Source organism: Capra hircus, chromosome 5, assembly GCF_001704415.2.
Source record: "Capra hircus breed San Clemente chromosome 5, ASM170441v1, whole genome shotgun sequence".
NCBI classification, from domain to species: Eukaryota; Metazoa; Chordata; class Mammalia; order Artiodactyla; family Bovidae; genus Capra; species Capra hircus.
The window spans coordinates 92,195,625-92,217,717 of NC_030812.1; the positions used below are offsets into that span (position 1 = coordinate 92,195,625).

Genomic DNA, 22,093 nt, shown 5'->3' on the forward strand with positions numbered 1-22,093 from the left:
ATTTATTCATCTGTCAATGAACATTTAATTTGCTTCCATGTCTTGGTTTCTGTAAATAGTACTTGTATGAACATTGGGGGCACATGTGCCTCTTTGAATTATGGTTTTCCCAGGGTATATACCCAGTAGTAGGATCAGTGAGTCATATAATAGGTTTATTCTTAGTTTTTTAAAGGCAACTTTGTACTGTCCTCCATAGTGGTTGTGCCAATTTGCATTCCCACCATTCCCTTAAAAATGCTTTTCTAACACACATAGTAAAGTAAGCATCCTTCAATTAAAAAAATATTTTAATGCTTAGAGAGGACTTATGAAAAATTATTCCATAAGTACATATCAAATTTGAAATTATTATACCAACATACTGTAGAATCATTTTGAAAGATAATACAGTATTCTCAGAATTTATAATCAACTTGGGGATATTTCATAGAAATACTTTTTAAATTATTAAAAATATAAAACTGTTAAAAATATTCCCCTTAAAAGTGGGGCTTACATTTCTGGTACATTTCCAATGAAACCCTTGTGGAATCTGATACAGTCAGGCTCTGGGTGCTTAGTAAAAATCATGGGTGGGCATTAGGCTATCAAATAGGCCTTTGACTAATTTCCTCTAATAAATAAGATACATTAAATATGTATTATATGTATATTATAAATATATAATATAAATAATATCTATAATATGTATTAGAATATATTTCCTCTACTAAATATAAGTAAAATTTTGCATTCCAAAAATGATAAAGGCCCTTTAATTTTAAAACATGCCTGACTTGTATTATAACTTGACATTAAATATCAAGATGCCTAAAAACTTTCCCACACTTTAACCCAATGATGTTATTTCTGAGAAACTAGCCTAAAGTTGTAATCAGGGAATGAGAACTTTTATGTACAAATATTCATTAAATTTTTGCTAATAAGGTTCCTTCTCTTTTAAATGTGGGCTCAAGGTCCAAAGTTAAAGAAAGATTGACATAACTGATCTGAGACAAACGTAACTAACCCCAAATGGAGGATTAGTTAAGTAAGCCATGTATCTGTCTATTAATGCAACCATAAAAATTCACGTTTACAAGGAGTTCACAATGGCATGTTAAACTGTTATGGCATGTTAACATTACCTACAAAGGGGTAGAAAACATATTATACAGTAATTGTATACAATTATACAACTGAAATATTTAAAGCATGCTAATAAAAACTAGCCATGAGGGGACAACATCAAAGGAAATGCTTCGAAAAGATTCACTGCTTTTTTCTCCTATTTTTATACATTTTCCAAATTGTGTGTACCTATTTCTATAATGGGGGAAAAATGTCACTTTATTAAGGGTGGCATGGAGGGGGAAGGACAGAAAACAAGCCTGAGGGTGTTGGCGTTAGGATAGGGTTGTATAAAGCTATAAAGTATGCCTAAATTCCCACTTAAGGACTCAAGTGTATTTATAATGACAGTATTCAATATTTCCGGCCAAGTGTTAGTCTCAAGTGGAGTTGGGACTTGTCCTTTAAGCTCATTCTGAGCTCAGTATTGAGAAATGCTTTCCTATTGTTTCAACTCTACTCAGCAAATACTGTTGCTTTGGGGAAGCCCAGGTGGTTCAGTGGTAAATAATCCACCTGCCAATGCAGGAGACAAGGGTTCAATCCCTGGGTTAAGAAGATCCTCTGGAGAAGGAATGGCAACCTGCTCCAGGGTTCTTACCTGGAGAATCCCATGGACTGAGGAGTCTGGCTGGCTACTGTCCACGGGGTCGTCAAGAGTCAGACACGACTTAGGGACAGAGCACACACCACACACTCCCTGGTAACCATCCCCTGATGACAGGTTCCCACCACCTGAGTCATGTCCTTGGGCAAGAATGCACAGAGGAGCCAAAGAATTCAAGTAATCATCACCAGGCCCCAGTAAGAGGTGGTGCTACCCTGCTTGTGAGATCACACTGCAGGAGTTCTTTGTCAGGTACTGGCTAAATATTAATATATCAACCAGTGGCTGGGGACCACTTTCCCTTCCATCTGGAATGGGGAAAAAAAATAAAAAAGCTATCACTAAGGGTTCTTTGTAAGCTACAGAAATCAAAGGGGGCTAATTTAAACCAAAATTGATTGTAAATTGAGTCCTGGGACTTCCCTGGTGGTCCAGTGGTTAAGACTTTGCCTTCAGTGCAGAGGGTGTAGATTCAAGTCCTGGTCAGGGAGCTAAGACCCCACATGGCACGCCAAAGAACCAAGGCATAAAACAGAAGCAGTATTGTAACAAATTCAATACAGATTTTTCTTAAGAAAAGAAATTGAATCCTTTACAGAAGGAAAAACTAACCATGTCCCCCTGAAGAATATGAACCAGAACAGTCCTAAGCTCTCCATCAGGGGCACATGGACAATCCCTATTGGATTGTACCATCAGTCTCAGCTTCCACCAGGTCTAATCTTATCAACCCACTTATGACTAAAATTCCTTGTGGAGAAACAGCAAAACAACCATCTTAGACCTGTGCTGATCTCCCTTGGCCAGAAGAAAGCCCCACCAGGATGTCGTGGAATAGAAGGAAGTCATTCCTCAAAGGTAGAAGGACCACACATTGGGGTTTGCCCTACACAATCCCAGTGTATACTTGTTTTTCAGGAATAACTATAAATAGCATGACTTTCGCTCACAAATATGTGTAAGTTTGGATAACAAATTGCACGATCATTCCACACAAAGGAAAAACAGGACATTGTTAACCAAAGGGGGAGAAACGGTGCTGAGCTGCTGAAGATAGCCACCATTCCAATGAGACCCTCGGAGGAGGTCCGCACAAAGTGTTTTGCACCCAATCTCTCAGGTCAAAGAATCACAGTCAAAAGTCTTTATCAGTCTTCTGCTTTCAACTCCAATATGAAAATACCATTCCTGTACTCACCCCCTATGTTTTGAATTGTTATGATTTTGACCCAATAATTCTACTCCCTTGTCTTCCTATGTCCTTCTGCTAAACTCCTAACTGTTAAAATGTTCTTTTTTTACTGCCACTTTTTTAGCTTAATTTGTGCTCTTCTGCTTTCCAAAATAGAATGCTAACATCCATTCACCCAGCTGGAGGGTCAGGGTGATACCAGAGTCGATATTCCCCAAAGCATGTGTAGGATAGCTGCTGTACCCCTCTTGCTGACTAATAATGAATCAAATAGCACCTTTTCATTCTGATTTCCTCTGAGAGGCTGTTCTACAAGCATGGGGTCAACTTAAAGGAACAGGGTTTTTGTTTAAAAATTTCTCCTTTCATTAGTGCACTTAAATTACTTCCTTGCAAACTCTGCTTGTTACCTAAATGTGCTAGCACTTTTGTTACCTAATTAGCTTTCTTATCAGAATTCCAACCAAAAATAACAAGAAATGTAATAATGATAAGGTATCCTGCCCCCTCCAAACAGATTTCCTTTTGTGCTTTATCTCTAGGTACTGTTCTGGCTTGTTTTAATTAAAGTATCAGAAATTATTAGGCTCAAATTATTTCTTGATCTAGTGCTCAAATTCTCCTGAAAAACTGCTTCTTCTGCCTCCGTATTTAAACCTTTATCAGTGTGAGGCAGATGAGTTTCCACATGTATGAAACTGGATTCATGCAATTCAATATAAATTTTGGAGGAAAAGCCTAATTTAGCCTCTAAGTAATTAGACAAACAAATCAGATTTAGCCACACTGAGCTACCATGGTTTAAATACTCATGTCTCTTCTCATGTTCTCTTGGATCATCAAAATGAACATTAACGTGCAAAAAAAGCCTTATGACACTTTAGCATGGAGTTGTGAAATTCAAAGCAAAGATCTTATTTATTTTTTCATTAGAGGGATGGGGGCAAAAATCACCAAGTTCAAACCACTAACTTAAGTAGTATTCGAGGAGGGTAGTCATGTCTGTTACAGCCTTTAAAAACACCGATGAGAGGATACCCTTAAATCACAGCATCGAGAAGGAGAAAACCATAAGACATATCGGTTGTTTTCCTCATACTCCGTGAAAAAAATTCAGGTTGGAATCTGTTTGTTTCTAGTAGAGCTGTGTGAGAGGTTCACTTTCTTCGAAGTCGTCTGCAATACGATTCCCTTCTGTACTGTCAAGCTTGGTATCGCAATTACCAGGCCGCCATCTTGAAATTGTGTTTTATTGGAGTGTCAACCCTTACCCAGGTGTTTTCAGGTTGGCTTGCTGATGTCTGCCTAGGAAGAAACAAACTGGTCCATATTTGCTTATTTCTGCATTTTCTAGGTGAGTGTCCACTTCTGACTGGATTGTTTTACAACTTATTTTAGTGGATTTTTATTAAAATGGTTGATTTTTGTTATTCCACCTTGTGTTTCACATAAAGTGTACTGAATGATCCTAGAATGTTGTTTCAATTTATTTTATTCTCTGTATAATTTGAGGGATACTAGTAAGTGTGTATGTGTGTCTCTGTGTGTTAGAAGTTGCTTTGATACCTTTATCATTGCACTGATTATATTTTATATTAATTATCTCTTCAAATGTCTGTCTTCTGTAGAATGCCCTCCTTTTCCCCCTTCCTATCACAAGCCCAAATTTGTGACAGATTCTATGTGAAATGTGATGTTTATTTGCTTCACAATTAAAATGAAATGTGCTAAAAAGGTGTTCTGAAGTTCATATAGAATAACTGAGAAACATTTTCATGAAAAAATGATCCTTTAATTAGTCATATAGTAATTAAGATTGCATTTGAATACATGATTTCCATGTTATGAGCTATGGTTACCTGCTAAAAAAATGAGTTAATTTAACACTATCCTGTGCTACTTTACATAACAAAAAAAGAAATATACCTTTAAAATTTGGGGAGTGAAGTGATTGCAAGCAATGTTGGTAAAATATCATTTGTTTGATAAGGTATAGAGACCAAGTTGATGAAAAATCTAGAAATTTATACTGTGAAGTTCAAGGTGGTCTTCTAGACACAAAGGAGTTACTGAAGATGAGATGAATACGTTTGGGAAATCTTCCAGTAAACAATCACAGTGAGAGGTTAGAGAGAGAACAGAAAATCTCTGGATGCTGGTCTAGGTTATGGAGAAGTATCAATCCAGGAAAGAACATAAAACCACAAAAAAACTCATCAACTAAATAAGGGCACAAATATGATGGAAAGACAGAAATTTACTCCAAGTTCTGAGTTAAGGAACTTAGGAGGTAGTTCATCAAAACCAACCAGTGCAACAGAAATGCAGTTTTGGGCGACAGGGAAGATGATGAGGAAGTGATGGGTAGCAGACACTCAGCCTGTGTACATTTCTATCTGATGGCCAAGTACCGTTCACTGAATCAATCAGAGTGTGATTCAAACTTGTAAACTGCTTCAGTTCTGTGAAACATAAACTAAGTCACTGCATGGCAAATATTCATTCACCATTCCACAAATGTTTCTTATTGACTATTAGGCATTGTTCCAGGCTCTGGAATGTAACAGAGAAGAAGGCGGTCGGTCTCTTCTTATGAAGCTAACTTTCTCAAATGGGACACAAGAAAATCAAGAAATAGCTATTTTGTTGGGTGGTAATGCACAATGATGAAAAATAAAGCTGGGGAAGTGGACAGGACAGATAGTGACAAGGCTGCTTTTCTGTATCAGGGAATATTTTCTGATGAGGAGGCATTTAAGCATGATTTACACCTTTTCACTTGGTCAGACTACATAGTAGTGTACATATACAACACCAATCATCTTTGCAGATAAGATCATCTATATCAGTTTTCTAGATTCCACATATATGTGTTGATATACGGTATTTGTTTCTCTCTTTCTGACTTACTTCACCCTGTATGATAGTCTCTAGGTTCATACGTGCCTCTACAAATGACCCAGTTTCATTCCTTTTTATGGCCAAGTAATACTCCATTGTGTATTATGTACCACAGGTTCTTTATCCATTCCTCTGTTGATGGACATCTGGAAATACAAAAAACAGGGGATATATGTATATGTGTATGTAGACGTAGAGTTGATTCACTTGGCTATACAGTGGAAACTAACACAATATTGTAAAGTAACTATACTCCAACAAAAAATTTTAAAAAGAAAAATATAAGCAATTCATGCTAAAAAAAAAACCCAAAAGTTTTCTTTAGCAGGCTTCTGAGTTGCCTAAGATCATAGCGTTTTCTGTCTCTACTGATTAAGAACAAATAACCATTGTGAAAGCTGGTTTTCTCTGAGGGGTGGGAGTGCAGACATCTTTAGTATCTCACATCAGGTGTTTCTGAATTGTTTTAATTTTGTTAAATGGACTTGATTTGTTCTCCCCCAAACCCTTCTCCCATACGGGCTGCCACCTAACACTGAGCAGAGTTCCATGTGCTGTACAATAAGTCCATGCTGATTATCTGTTTTAAACATAGCAGTGTGTATATGTATGGTTGAGTCCCTTTGCTATTCACATAAAACTATCAGAACATTGTTAATCGGTTATACTCCAATACAAAATAAAAGGTTCCTCAAAAATGGACATGATTTGTTTATACATTCTGAGAGGTGGTTTGAGTTCGAGGGAAAAATAAACTAGGACTCTGGATTCATTAAAAACACATATTGAGGGAAATATTTACTTTTAGGAAAATTATATTGCCTCCAGAATTGCCATGATTAATATTTTAATAAGACTATCACAAGATGAGGCTACATTCAGAAGAAAAACTTTATTTCTGGTGTGCTTTGGTGAGTCAGTGGTCTATGCATATTTATTTCTCTTTTTCTCCGTCTACAGGCACTGCTTTATTATCTGTGGCTGCCTTTCCCTTGGAGGATTTCTACATAGGCACTCACCATCTGATTAACAACGTACCCAAAAAAGAGCAGACAAGGCTGTTTCACATAGCATTGTTGGCCGTCTGCCTCGGCACAGGAGGAATCAGAGCTATAGTCTGTCCATTGGGTGCTTACAGACTTCAGGAGTGTGGATCCCAGAAACGAACATCCCTTTTTAACTGGTAAGTAGAGCTAGCTTCACTTTCACTTTTCACTTGCATGCACTGGAGGAGGGAATGGCAACCCACTCCAGTATTCTTGCCTGGAGAATCCCTGGGACAGAGGAGCCTGGTGGGCTGCCATCTATGGGGTCACACAGAGTCGGACACGACTGAAGCAGCTTAGCAGCAGCAGCAGCAGCAGAGCTAGCTAGGAGAGAAAACAGGCTTATAACATCCTTTTCCCTTTGTGCATTTCTCATTGTTTGCTCTCTGGGTCCATTTTGATGGCAGTCATTCAGCCTTTGCCATTGATTAGGCTGGGTGACAGTGAGATAATACCTGTGACAGTGATTAAGCCAGTAGTCCCAGGAGCTTATGAGTCAGGTATAGACCAATACAGCTTACCAGCACCTTCTTGAAACACACTGATGAATTTGTCCTCCACGTAAACAAGTGTGAGATGGTATGTTGTGTTGAATAGAAGATGGTTTTGGAACCAAACAGGCCTTGGTGGAAATCTCAGCTCTACACAATTGCCTGATCTTAGTAATGTCATTTATTCTTTATGAGTTTAACCATTTCTGAAGGGTTATCATAATACCTCTTCTTGGATTTTCTTAGAGGTAATAATATGTATATTGCTGGTAGAGAACATGGCACATAGCAGTAATCAATAAGTTGTTTTTCTTAGTTATGTCTACATTGTAACAGACTAATTCAGCAAGGATTATAAATTCAGCAAGAAGATGAGAAGGATGGAAGAAGAATTTTACTTCTTAAATATCCATTAAAGCATCAACCAACATCTCTTATTTCGCATTCACTCCACTCCCAGCACCTGACAGAATTTCTAGTCCATAGAAATCAAACCACATTTCTATGAGTCTTTTTCTCCCAGTGAGTTCTTTTACAGTGTTATGTGTTTCTAAAGAACCAATTTTAATTATCAAATGCAAATTCAAGAAAAAACTTGAAATTTTGATCTTAAGAAAATATAGTTCAACACTTAGTAGGGAACTTTGTTGTTATTGTCATTCATTGGTGGATATCAGATATATCTGAGATATGTTGTCTTTCTTCCTCTTCTCTGTGAAATGAGTTAGCAACATTTTTCTAAAATATTGCCTTTTCCACCAGTGTTAGCAATAGATAAAAGCAAAGCAGAAATAGCATCAGACAAAATGTCTAAAGAGAACTCATATTTAAAGCATTAAATGAAAAAATTATAATAAATATTATTTAGGTATTATTACATGTAGCTATCTGAGACAGTTCCTTTTTTCTTTGTCTTTCTTTCTTCCTTCCTTTTCTTCTCCCCACCCTGCTGCCATATTATATTAATATTGCAAAGCACTCAGGCCTATTTTGGATTAAGTCCAGACGAAAGAGAATAATGCTATTTTACCAAAGGTGGAAGGAACTCTTTACTTCCTTACAGCAAATTCTGCCTCCTTGACCTGCCCAAAGGAGAAAGAAAAATCTTTCTTTTTTATTCTATTCGGAGGTTTTAATCCTTAATTAGCAACATCATTTTGATTAAATAAGACTCTGGAGGATTAAGACTAGAGAGCAATCAGTTGTTCTGAAAGATAGCTCTGGAGAATTTATTGTACTGTGGTCTTAGTCATTCAGAATTGTGTTTAATCAAAGTGACATTTCTCAGCGTTGATTACAAAGGAGACATTATATGAATGAAATATTTCCTCAGGGAAACAGAGGGGACACCCAATGGGTTTGTACTTTAGGACATTGAAAAGGGGGATGAGGAATGGGGTGAAAATGAATTTCTGGAGCCAGGCCACATTTAAGATGAACACCTTTAGATTGGGTTACTTATTATTTTCTGATTTCATTAAAATCTCCGATAAAGGGATCATGCAACATTTTTTAAAATTGAGGGCACTGAGAAAAGGATATAAAGAATCAGAGTGTTATTCTTTAACATGATGAAAGACTGTGGAAATAATAAGCTCCTCGAACGCTGAAGATGGTTGTTTTTTCTTTCTCAGATCAAATACTAAACTATGGAAAAACTTTTATGAACAGCTGCTTGTTGCAGTTTATAGAAATGAATGTTCGTCCTATTCTTGTACGTACTGCAGGGGTTGGTGGCAAGATGGATAGAACCCCTGCTGGGCAGCCAGACAGCTGGTGGGAACCTGGCTGTGTCACTGAGGTGTCTTACAGTTTTCGGCAAGTTTCTTCACCTCTCAAAGCCCCGGGTCCCTCAACCACAGAATGTGGATGCCTTGGAGGGCTGTTGTGGAGTTTTTACGCAAAGTACCATGGCACATTATAGGTTTGCAAATCAGGGTAGCTATGACCAGTGTTATTCAATGATGAATAAGTCATCAGCTAAAGTCATTGTCCAACTTCTGGGAAAGAGGAAGGCCATTTAGGGGAAGGTCATCTTTAAAATGAGCAGCCCATTGACTTATCATCTATTTCTTCAAGTCAAAAATGCCCCTAGAAATCACAAGCCTGGTTAATATAATGAATTTCAGTACTGGCTTTTGAAAAAGCAACATACCACTTGACTCCATAACCACTTGAAGGTTGCATCCAGTTCCGGTTTCAGCACAGATGTCGGATGTTCATAGTTACGGGACCCTTAATGAGACGTGTCATTGCATCTCTCCCACCTAACGCTTCCCAATGATCATGTGAAATAGCGTAGACTGGAAGTCTCAGGCACTGAAAGCACCACTTCCGAGAGGAGCTGCCAAATGTAGGTGAGAAAACCTCTCCCAGCCAACATCACCATCTGGTACTGGATCATCCTCAAATATGTACCTCATTGAAAGAATAAAGCTAAGCTCCCTGAAATCAAAAGGCATGATAATCTGCCAACTTCTCCTTGTGCCATCACCCAGAACTGAACCTGGCTCTTTCAGTGTTTTCCAAACTCTGAGGTGTACAATTAAGAGTTACCATACTGGGGATCATATAAGTAAATACACCTGTGCAGAATCTTTTCTGGAAGCAAACTGAATGGTGAATAATTAAGTCTGTTCATGACCATAATTTTAAATCCTACCACAGTTAAACTTAAGTCTTGCTCCCTCACCTCTCTACTTTGGGTGTCCCTGGTGGCTCAGATGGTAAAGAATCTGTCCACAAGGCAAGAGACCCAGGTTCTATCTCTGGGTTGGGAAGATCCCCTGGAGAAGGGAATAGCAACCCACTCCAGTATTCTTGCCTGGAGAAGTCCATGGGCAGAGAAGCCTGGTGGGCTACAGTTTATGAGATCGCAAAGAGTCAGACATGACTGAGCAACTAACACTCACTCATATCTTTACTTACTTCACCTGATAATTTGCATCCTGTCTGCATATCATAGTCTGTTGTGAACCAGTTACTAGAGTGAATTCTACATGCTGTAAAGGCTCAAATAGTATACTTGTAAATTTCTTGTAAAAGTCTAGAGACTGAATTATTCCATCCCTGAAATTTTGATTATCTGGTACTCAGTTTGACTCTACATAATATATGTCTCCTACTAAAGTGTTCTGATTTAAAATACTTGCTCAAATTTAATATTTTTTATCTTAGGAAAATACTAGAAGTAAAAAATTGTTATCCCACAGCCTTTTTTCCAAACCTGTTGTAATATTTTACTAAAGTATTATCTGAGAGAAAGTGAAAGTTAGTCACTTAGTTGTGTCTGACTTTTTGTAACCCCATGGACTATAGCCCACTAGACTCTGCTGTCCATGGGATTCTCCAGGCAAGAATACTGGAGTGTGTTGCCATTCCTTTATCCAGGGCATCTTCCCAACCCAGGGATCGAACCTGGGTCTCCTGCATTTCAGGTGGATTCTTTACCAGCCAAGCCACCAGGGAGTATTGGAGTATTGTCTGAGAGAAGTGATTCTCAAGCCTAGATGTCCAGGAAAGTTTAAAAATGCTGATGCCTGGACCCTGCCACCAGAAATTCTGATCATGTTAATTTGAGGTGGGAACCAGAGGCTTTTTTTTTTTAAGCTGCCTAAGTATTCAGGTTTGAGAACCACTGCTCTCAAAAAGTGTTGCCTGATTTTAAGACTCATTTGAAGATTTTGTTAAAAAATATTCCCCATAACTCTACTTAATGCAGTGTGATGACTTGAATGGGAAAGAAATTCAAAAGGGAGAGGGTGTATGTATGTGTATGGTTGATTCATTTTGCCATACAGTAGTAATTAACACAATATTGTAAAGTAACTATACACCAATAAAAATTAATTAAAAAATAAAACAAACAAACAAAAAACATTGCCCATGTCCCTACCTCCAACTTCTCAGATCAGAATCTCCTGGGAGCATAGAGGGGAATGTGCATTTTTACCAAGTGCTTCAGAATTTTGAAAACAGTTCGAGAGACTTAAGAAAAGAGAATTCCACATGTGGTCTGGATTTTTGAAAAGAAATAGAGCTAAACACTGATGGAAGCACTTATTTTGTACCAAGATGCTTCAGAAAATTTGGTGATTCATAACAGTTTTTCTTTACCACTCCAGAAATCTACCTGACTGAGAAATCCTATCCTTGAGGAGAAAAACAAAATATGAAATTACACAATTCTGCAAGGTTAAAATCATAATTTACAAGATACATTTCAGCTAACAAAATCAAAACAGTTCTTGGCATAGTCTTATTAGAACTCATTTCTTATTAGTAGTCATTAACATGGACATAACTCTTTTTATTGCTTTGCTTTATTGTGCTTCACAGGGAATAGAATTTTTAAGTTAATAAATTTCTAAATTTTTATGAATTGTAAATTTTGTAAAATTTACAAATTGCAAGTTAATGACAGCCTTGTGTGTAGCGAGTCTATTGGTGCCGTTTTTTCCAACAGCCTTTGATGACTTTGTGTCTCTGAAGCATCTGATAATTCTCACAGTGTGTAAACTTCATTATTATTATTTTATTTATTATGGTGATCTGTGATCAGTGATCCTTGATGTTACTACCACCACGCACTCAAGGCTCAGATGATGGTTAATATTATTTAGCAGTAAAATATTTTTAAATTAAGGTAAGCACATTATTTGTTTAGGCATAATGCTATAGCATGTTTAATGCATTATAGCATAGTGTAAACATAACTTTTATATACACTGAGAAACCAAAAAGTTTTTGCACCAAAAACTTCATGCCCCCTGTTACATCTTGGTGGTCTGAAACCAGACCCATAGTATTGATATCTTCAAGATATGCTTGCACTCAGAATATCTTCTAAGTTGAATACTGAGGAATAGCTTGTAAACAGGTTTTTAAAAAACCACTAGACCTTCCAAAATTCTATTTGCCTGGGCTCCAGCCAAGTTTAACAAATGTACCCACTCAACATAGTAACAACAGGCACCTCCTCTGTTATCTTTGCCAAAATTGTCAGCATTCAGAAAATACTCAGAATTCCTCTCTGACATACAATGATAAACTAAAAAATATTGAGAAAAAGAAAAAAACAAATTTCTTACATTTCTTACTGATCCTGCAGCCTCCCGCTTTTTCTTAAGGCCTGTGTGGTGGCTTTTAAGCTGTAGGTGCATCAATAGTGACTTACTGTCATCAATAAATATGCAATGGTTCAAAGATCTTAAACTCAGAAAATGAGAAAATGATACACCTTTTTTTAAAAAAGCAACAGAGTAAATTTGAAGACCTAGTGGGCTTTATAAGGTCATTCATAAATTGGGGAGCGTCTCTTCTAACAACCAGAAGGGTGTTTTGAGGGGTTGTACGAAATGGAAGGCTTTTGCAGGAAGAAGGGTAAGGCAAGGGAGCTATTAGCAAAAGAAAAGAAAGCATTATTTTGGGGTCAGGAGATCTTCTTCTGGGGGTGGATGTTGGGAAGGGAATGGCAAGTGTTGCACCACATAGATTGCTGCTTTTTCTCCTGAGGGATGGAGAGGTTCACAAGACACATGACTTCATTGATGCTGACCTGAAAATTCCAGACTGGTTGATTACATTTCTGGGGAGGCTCAAAACTTCAAGTAAGTCCTGTATCTAAGTCTAGGTTTGGTATCATGAACTTTAGCCCAAATGACATCATTTTGGGCCTGGTTTTCTCTTCAACAACATTAGCAACTGTTAAAACTGGGATGTTGACAGAAGAAAGGGAAATAAAGACAGAGAGGGAATGAGAGCTAGTTAGAAGAGTGAGAGACAGGGAGAGCAAAGAAAGAGAATAAAGCGCCCCCCCCGCCCGAATTTCTTAATTAAAAATAAATCTTTTACTTTAATTGTGCTGCCTGTTCACCAAAATCGATGATCTTCTTTTATTAAGCTGTCTTTTCTTTAATAGCATTGTTGAAAAATACTTATAGATGAAAAGTAGGGAAAAAATTATATAAATGAATTTACTTACAAAACAAAAATAAACTCACTAATTTTGGAAACAAACTTATGGTTAAAGAGGAGAAACTTAGCAGGGAGGGATAAACTAGGAGCTTGGGATGAACACACAGATACTACTCTATTACTACTGTTTACCTGCTCAGTCATGTCCTATTCTTCTGCAACTCCAGGACTGTAGCCCTCCAGGCTCCTCTGTTCATGGGGTTTCCCAGGCAAGAATACTGGAGTGGGTTGCCATTTCCTTCTCCAGGGGATCTCCCTGACCCAAGGCTTAAATCTGGATCCTGCATTGGCAGGCGGGTTCTTTAACACTGAGCCACCTGGGAAGCCCACACCACTATCTTTATATAATAGATAATCAGCAAGGACCTAAGTATAGCACAGGGAACTCTACTCAATATTCTGCAATAACCCGATGAGGGAAAAGAATCTGAAAAAGAATGTATATATGTACTGTTTAACTGATTCACTATGCTGTATACTTGAAACTAACACAAACATTGTAAATCAACTATACTCCAATAATTTTAAGTAGAAACTGCAAAACTTCCTCTGGTCTCTCTTTCTCCAAGTTCATGTCAGCTAGATTATTCTTTGAAGTACTTCAGTGGGCCGGTGGTCATGCTAAAAGAAGCAGTGACGGACAACAGCATCCACCATGAAATCAGCGCCCCGGTGTTACATTGACTCTTCTGCTGCTAAGTCACTTCAGTCGTGTCCGACTCTGTGCAACCCCAGAGACGGCAGCCTAGCAGGCTCCCCCATCCCTGGGGGTCTCTAGGCAAGAACACTGGAGTGGGTTGCCATTTCCTTCTCCAATGCATGACAGTGAAAAGTGAGAGTGAAGTCGCTCAGTCGTGTCCGACTCTTCGCGACCCCATGGACTGCAGCCTACCAGGCTCCTCTGCCCATGGGATTTTCCAGGCGAGAGTACTGGAATGGGGTGCCATTGCCTTCTCCTTGACTCTTCTAAACAGTTTAATTTTAACCCATTCAGTTCAGTTCGGTCTCTCAGTCGTGTCTGACTCTGCAACCCCATGAATCGCAGCACGCCAGGCCTCCCTGTCCATCGCCAACTCCCAGAGCTCACTCAGATTCATGTCCATCGAGTCCGTGATGCCATCCAGCCATCTCATCCTCGGTCATCCCCTTCTCCTCCTGCTCCCAATCTCTCCCAGCATCAGAGTCTTTTCCAATGAGTCAACTCTTCGCATGAGGTAGCCAAAATACTGGAGTTTCAGCTTTAGCATCATTCCTTCCAAAGAAATCCCAGGGTTGATCTCCTTCAGAATGGACTGGTTGGATCTCCTTGCAGTTCAAGGGACCCCCAAGAGTCTTCTCCAACACCACAGTTCAAACGCATCAGTTCTTCGGTGCTCAGCCTTCTTCATAGTCCAACTCTCACATCCATACACGACCACAGGAAAAACCATAGCCTTGACTAGGCAAATCCAGGTGAAGAGCCACCATAATCCTGGTGAATTATCTCAGTATCATTCCATGAAGAATAACATATTCTTTCTGAACTCTTAAAATTGTCCACTAAGGCACGGGAGTCCCGGAAGTTTTCCTCCCCTCTTTCATTATGCTCCCAAGTAGGATGGAAAGCCCATTTCAAACAGTTTATCTTATAATGACCTAAAAAAAGTCTGAACCATGTGAAAATTGGTCAGTCTAAAAAATGACAAAACATTTGAGTGACTTTAAAAATTATTCAGTTCAGTTCAGTCGCTCAGTCATGTCCGAACTTTGCGACTCCATGAATCGCAGCACGCCAGGCCTCCCTGTCCATCACCAGCTCCCGGAGTTCACTCAGACTCACATCCATCGAGTTGATGATGCCATCCAGCCATCTCATCCTCTGTCGTCCCCTTCTCCTCCTGCCCCCAATCCCTCCCAGCATCAGAGTCTTTTCCAATGAGTCAACTCTTCGCATGAGGTGGCCAAAGTACTGGAGTTTCAGCTTTAGCATCATTCCTTCCAAAGAACACCCAGGGCTGATCTCCTTCAGAATGGACTGGTTGGATCTCCTTGCAGTGCAAGGGACTCTCAATAGTCTTCTCTAACACCACAGTTCAAAAGCATCAATTCTTCAGCACTCAGCCTTCTTCACAGTCCAACTCTCACATCCATGCATGACCACAGGAAAAATCATAGCCTGATTAGACTGACCTTAGTCGGCAAAGTAATGTCTCTGCTTTTGAATATATTAACTAGGTTGCTCAAAACTTTTCTTCCAAGGAGTAAGCATCTTTTAATTTCTTGGCTGCAGTCACATCTGCAGTGATTTTGGAGCCCAAAAAAATAAAGTCTGATGCTGTTTCCACTGTTTCCCCATCTATTTCCCATGAAGTGATGGGAACAGATGCCATGAGCTTTGTGTTCTGAATGTTCTGAGCTTTAAGCCAACTTTTTCACTCTCCTCTTTCACTTTCATTAAGAGGCTTTTTAGTTCCTCTTCACTTTCTGCCATAAGGGTGGTGTCATCTGTATATCTGAGGTTATTGATATTTCTCCCGGCAATCTTGATTCCAGCTTGTGTTTCTTCCAGTCCAGCGTTTCTCAAGATGTACTCTGCATAGATGTTCAATAAGCAGGGTGACAATATACAGTCTTGACGTACTCCTTTTCCTATTTGGACCCAGTCTGTTGTTCCATGTCCAGTTCTAACTGTTGTTTCCTGACCTGTATACAGCTTTCTCAAGAGGCAGGTCAGGTGGTCTGGCATTGCCATCTCTTTCCAAATTTTCCACAGTTTATTGTGATCCACACAGTCAAAGGCTTTGGCATAGTCAATAAAGCAGAAATAGATGTTTTTCTGGAACTCTCTTGCTTTTTACATGATCCAGTGGATGTTGGCAATTTGACCTCTGGTTCCTCTGCCTTTTCTAAAACCAGCTTGAACATCAGGAAGTTCATGGTTCACGTATTGCTGAAGCCTGGCTTGGAGAATTTTGAGCATTACTTTACTAGCATGTGAGATGAATGCAATTGTGCTGTAGTTTGAGCATTCTTTGGCATTGCCTTTCTTTGGAATTGGAATGAAACCTGACCTTTTCCAGTCCTGTGGCCACTGTTGAGTTTTCCAAATTTGCTGGCATATTGAGTGCAGCACTTTCACAGCATCATCTTTCAGGATTTGAAACAGCTCCACTGGAATTCCATCACCTCCACTAGCTTTGTTCATAGTGATGCTTTCTAAGGCCCACTTGACTTCACATTCCAGGATGTCTGGCTCTAGATGAGTGATCACACCATCGTAATTATCTGGGTCATGAAGATCTTTTTTGTACAGTTCTTCTGTGTATTCTTGCCACCTCTTCTTAATATCTCTGCTTCTGTTAAGTCCAGTCCATTTCTGTCCTTTATCAAGCCCATTTTTGCATTAAATGTTCCCTGGGTATCTCTAATTTTCTTGAAGAGATCTCTAGTCTTTCCCATTCTGTTCTTTTCCTCTATTTCTTTCCATTGATCGCTGAAGAAGGCTTTCTTATCTCTCCTTGCTATTCTTTGGAATTCTGCATTCAGATGCTTATATCTTTCCTTTTCTCCTAGGCTTTTTGCCTCTCTTCTTTTCACAGCTATTTGTAAGGCCTCCCCAGACAGCCGTTTTGCTTTTTGCATTTGTTTTCCATGGGGATGGTCTTCATCCCTGTCTCCTGTACAATGTTACGAACCTCATTCCATAGTTCATCAGGCACTCTATCTATCAGATCTAGGCCCTTAAATCTATTTCTCACTTCCACTATATAATCATAAGGGATTTGATATAGGTCATACCTGAATGGTCTAGTGGTTTTCCCTACTTTTTTCAATTTAAGTCTGAATTTGGCAATAAGGAGTTCATGATCTGAGCCACAGTCAGCTGCTGGTCTTGTTTTTGTTGACTGTATAGAGCTTCTCCATCTTTGGCTGCAAAGAATATAATCAATCTGATTTCAGGATTACTAAATAAATTATGGCAAATTTTAAAATTATTAATCCCAAAAGGTTTGCTAAATTTTGAAGCGATAAGGTTTTTCCCCTTTATTTGTATTCAACACTGTGGAATCACGAAGACCGAAAAAAAAAAAATTACCATTTATATATACTCACAATTATTTGCAGTTCCCAGTCTGTGTTTAAAAGTAGACTAAAGAAACATATTTTTACTGCTGCTTTCAATTTTCCTTAATCACTGGTATTTATTTTTCTTTAGTGCTTTGCTCTCTGACTTTCTGTGTGAGAGGTGCTTTATATATTCAATTTGCTAGTGAGCTATGAGATGAAAGGAGTCTTAATGGTGAGTTTGAATACTGTGGATTTTTATTTCTTTTCTTTTTTTTTTTTACAGTTGATACATATATAATTTCACCTGTAATTATCTATGGCTTGTCCTGTCCATGGATCAACAAAGACATATATAAAGTGTGATTGTACCAGGTAATTCTTTTAGAAAATTACACAATCAAATAGGTCAGGTGACATTTGTTAAAATACACTTAGTACTTTATGTGAAATCTCTTCCTATACAGAGATATTCAGCACTATAATTCTTTGGTTTATAACTATATTTCACAAGATGTAAGTCTTGGAAGAATTGTAATTTTCCTTGACCCTCTTTAGAGTAATTCCATTTACATTCCCCAGTGGTGTACTGAAGAATCTCAGGGAGTCCTCTTGGTTTTCTCTGCAATACTTAGCATTTGAAACAGGGTTTCTTAAAAATTAAAATGACTATAACATTGCTTGCAGCTCCAGCTTCTCTTTGTTACTACCAGCCACAGTTCAAGTGTCTGGCTTGCAGAAGCATTAAAGATGACCTGAGGTAGAGCCAAGGGACTTTATCCCATTGTCCTAGAAAATTCTAACTTTGTACCTCCCCTGCATGGTGATCTCCAGTAGCATATTGGGCACCTACCTCATGAGAAGAGTTGACTCACTGGAAAAGACTCTGATGCTGGGAGAGATTGGGGGCAGGAGGAGAAGGGGACGACTGACGATGAGATGGCTGATGGCATCACGGACTCGATGGACGTGAGTCTGAGTGAACTCCGGGAAATGGTGATGAACAGGGAGGCCTGGCGTGCTGCGATTCATGGGGTCGCAAAGAGTCGGACACGACTGAGTGACTGAACTGAACTGAACTGCATGGTGATAAATCAATCATTATTAGTAGATTATAGTCAGTCGGCTTACTCAGCATGACCATGCTTGACATTTGATTACTTTTCTAGGTCAGTTATGGAGAGTAGATGTTCAAGATTTTGAATGGAGTGATCATTTCATGGGTGCAAACATATTCAAAACTTAAATTGACAAGATGACATTGGTCAGACCACCATATGGCCAATTTCAAGATGATTGTCAGACTCACTGTACTGTTTCTATATGTAGCCCCCCTCTTCTGCCGATAAAAGCTCTCACCCACTGATTGTCAGTGGAGGGGAGTCAGCCTTTGGACAGGAGTCTGCTCTCTCCCTGCCCCGGTTGTCGTATCCCACTCATTATGACCCCATGGACTTAGCGCACCAAACTCCTCTGTCCATGGGATTTCCCAGGCAGGAATACTGGAGTGGGTTGCCATTTCCATCTCCAGGTAATCTTCCCTACCCAGGGATCAAATCCAGGTCTCCTGCACTGCAGGCGGATTCTTTACCAACTGAGCCACCAGAGAAGCCCCCTGCCCTAGTTGCTGGCACCCAAAACAAAGCAATTTTTCCTTTCTACCAACTTTGCCTCTTTATTGGCTTTTGAGCAGTGAGCAACCAGACCCCACTTAATAAGTATGTACTTAATAAGAAAGCTAATAAACAAAGATGCAGATGGTCAACGGGCATATGAAAAGATGCTCAACATGTCTAATCATCAAGGAAATGCAAATCAAAACCACAATGAGATATTAATATTACTTCACACCCATCAGAACATCTATTATCAAACAGAACACAAATAACAAATGTTGGTGGGGATGTGGAAGAAAGGGAACCCTTGTGCACTGTGGGTGGGAATGTAAATTGGCACAGCCACTGTGGAAAACAGCATGGAGGTTTCTCAAAAAGAAGACTGTGGACTACCATATAACCCAGCAATTCCACTTCTGGGTATATATATATCTGAAAAAAAAAAAAAACCCAAAACACTAAGTTTGGAAAGAATCATGCACCCCAATATTCATAGAAACATTATTTATATTTTCCAAGTTATGGAAACAGCCTGTGTCCCTCAGCAGGTGAGTGAATAAAGGAGATGTGGTATATACATACAATGAAATACTACTTGGCATAAAAAGAAAGAAATGTTGCCATTTGCAGCAACATGGATGGAAGTGGAGGGTATTTTGTCAAGTGAAATAAGTCAGATATAGAAAGACAAATACTCTATGGCTTCACTTATATATAGCATCTAAAAAATGCAACAAACTAGTGAACATGACAAAGGAGAAGCAGACTCACAGATATAGAGAATGAGCTAGTGGTTATGGGGTGGGGGAATATAGAGGTGGGGGAGTGGGAGGTACACACGGTTGTATGTAAGACAGGCCACAAGGATGTATTTGTACACCATGGGGAATGGAGCCACTGTTTTGTAACAACTTTAGATGGAGAATGACCTTGAAATTTTTTATAAAAATTTAAAAAAATGGAATCTGAAAAAAGAAAGCTAATAAACAGTATTTGCAAAATCTAGTTTGCCTCATATGCTACTACTTTATACCGTATGTTTATTTAAAGAATTAGCAAATATTATATGAAGCTACTCAATGGAAATTTTATTTTTGTTTTTGATTCCCAGGTTTTATTGGATCATGAACCTGAATGCAACTGTGGTCTTTCTGGGAATATCTTATATCCAATACTCAGGGGCCTGGGGCCTGGTTTTACTTATTCCTTTTATGTCTACACTTATGGCTCTGATAACTCTTTGTATGATGCACTATAACCTGATTTATCAGCCAGAAAAATGTAAGTAAATCTCACTTTACATTTTTTTGTTTGTTTTTATGGTTTTCTTGACACATCTTCTTCCTCTTAGGTTCCGTATAATTTCACTTTCAACTCAAGAGAATTTGTAGAGTCTGTCACTTACTTCACTTGAGAGCAACAGAGTCTATAAGAATATCAGTAATCTCTATCTTATTTTTCCCTTGTTAAAAGAGTTTTACCAATGGAATATTTTAAACATAAAAAAAAATCACATATGAACCCTTCTATCTAGCTCTCAGCTTCAACAATTCTTAATTCATTTCTACTCACTTTTGCCCCATCCCTACTGGTAGTTCTGAAGCAAGAACCAAATATTACAGTGCTTCATATGTGTGTACAAAAAGAAGCTATATATATATATGCTCAATACTTTAAAAATATAATCACAACGTCATTAATGCACACACAGAATTTCTTAAGATGATCAAATATCTGTTAAAACATCTTTTTCCCTTTGAAAATCTGTTTATTTTGCTTTGTCTTATAATTTATTCGAATGAAATCCAAATAAGGCCCATATATTCCAAATGGCAGCTATGTCCCTTAAACCATATATATTCCTCCTTCATCTCTATTTCTCGCCTTTCAATATTTTTTTCCTTACGAAATCTGAACATTTCACATAATCTGAATTTTGCTGATTATATCCGTTTAATGTCATCCAAAAGGTTTTCCCTCTTTATTTCCCCTAAAATGTCTGGCAGACATAGATCCTTGATCAGATTCAGATTTTTCATTTTTGGCAAAATTCCTTCACAGATGGTGTTAGGTACTTCACACTGTCTCATTACCTGCTTTTGCAGGGTCAGTACCCATTGTTAATTTTTGTCTAAATCTATGATCCCATTGGGGGTTGCAAGTTGGTGATATTCTATATTTCTTCCTCTTTTATTAGCTGAAATAATTCTAAAGAAATTCTATAAAGAGAAATGTTATTAGCTGAACTATATTCTCAATAACTATTTCATTACACAGAAGTAGTTTGTATAAGGAAAAGAAGATAAATGTCTAATTCTTTCCCTCTGTTTTTAGATTTTCAAATTAATGAGATGAACTTCAGTGTCTTCCAAAGATGATCTATTAGTTGTTTTTCATGTATTAATAAAAACAACTAACAGGTCATCTATTAGTGACCCTGTGGACTGGACTGTAGCCCACCAGTCTTCTCTGTCCACAGGATTCACCCAGCTAGAATATTGGAGTGGGTTGCCATGCCCTCCTCCAGGGGATCCTCCCAACCCAGGAACTGAACCCTCATCTCTTATGTCTCCTGCATTGGCAGGTGGGTTCTTTACCACTAGTGTCACCTGGGAAGCCCATAGATTCCATGTATATGCATTAATATACAGTATTTCTGTCTTACTTCACTCTTCATAATAGGCTTTAGGTTCATCCACTGCATTAGGACTGACTCAAATTCATTCCTTCTTATAGCTGAGTAATAGTCCATTTTATTTTATTTTATTTTTTTTAAAATTTTAAAGTTTTCATTTTATTGATTAAATCTGTTAAACATTTTTTTTATTTTATTTTATTTCATTTTTATTTTTTTAAATTTTAAAATCTTTAATTCTTACATGCATTCCCAAACATGAACCCCCCTCCCACCTCCCTCCCCATAACATCTCTCTGGGTCATCCCCATGCACCAGCTCCAAGCATGCTGTATCCTGCATCAGACATAGACTGGCGATTCAATTCTTACATGATAGTATACATGTTAGAATGTCATTCTCCCAAATCATCCCACCCTCTCCCTCTCCCTCTGAGTCCAAAAGTCCATTATACACATCTGTGTCTCTTTCC

General features: G+C 38.4%; 1 protein-coding gene across 1 annotated transcript in view; it reads left to right on the forward strand.

Annotated features, from left to right (window-relative positions):
• Positions 3,911-22,093, forward strand: part of SLC15A5 (solute carrier family 15 member 5) — a 99,671-nt gene continuing 81,488 nt past the window's right edge. Inside the window, 5 exon segments of the mRNA XM_018048427.1 lie at positions 3,911-3,995; positions 3,998-4,120; positions 4,123-4,266; positions 6,774-6,996; positions 20,098-20,267. Of these exon segments, the coding sequence (XP_017903916.1) occupies positions 3,911-3,995; positions 3,998-4,120; positions 4,123-4,266; positions 6,774-6,996; positions 20,098-20,267 (745 nt within the window).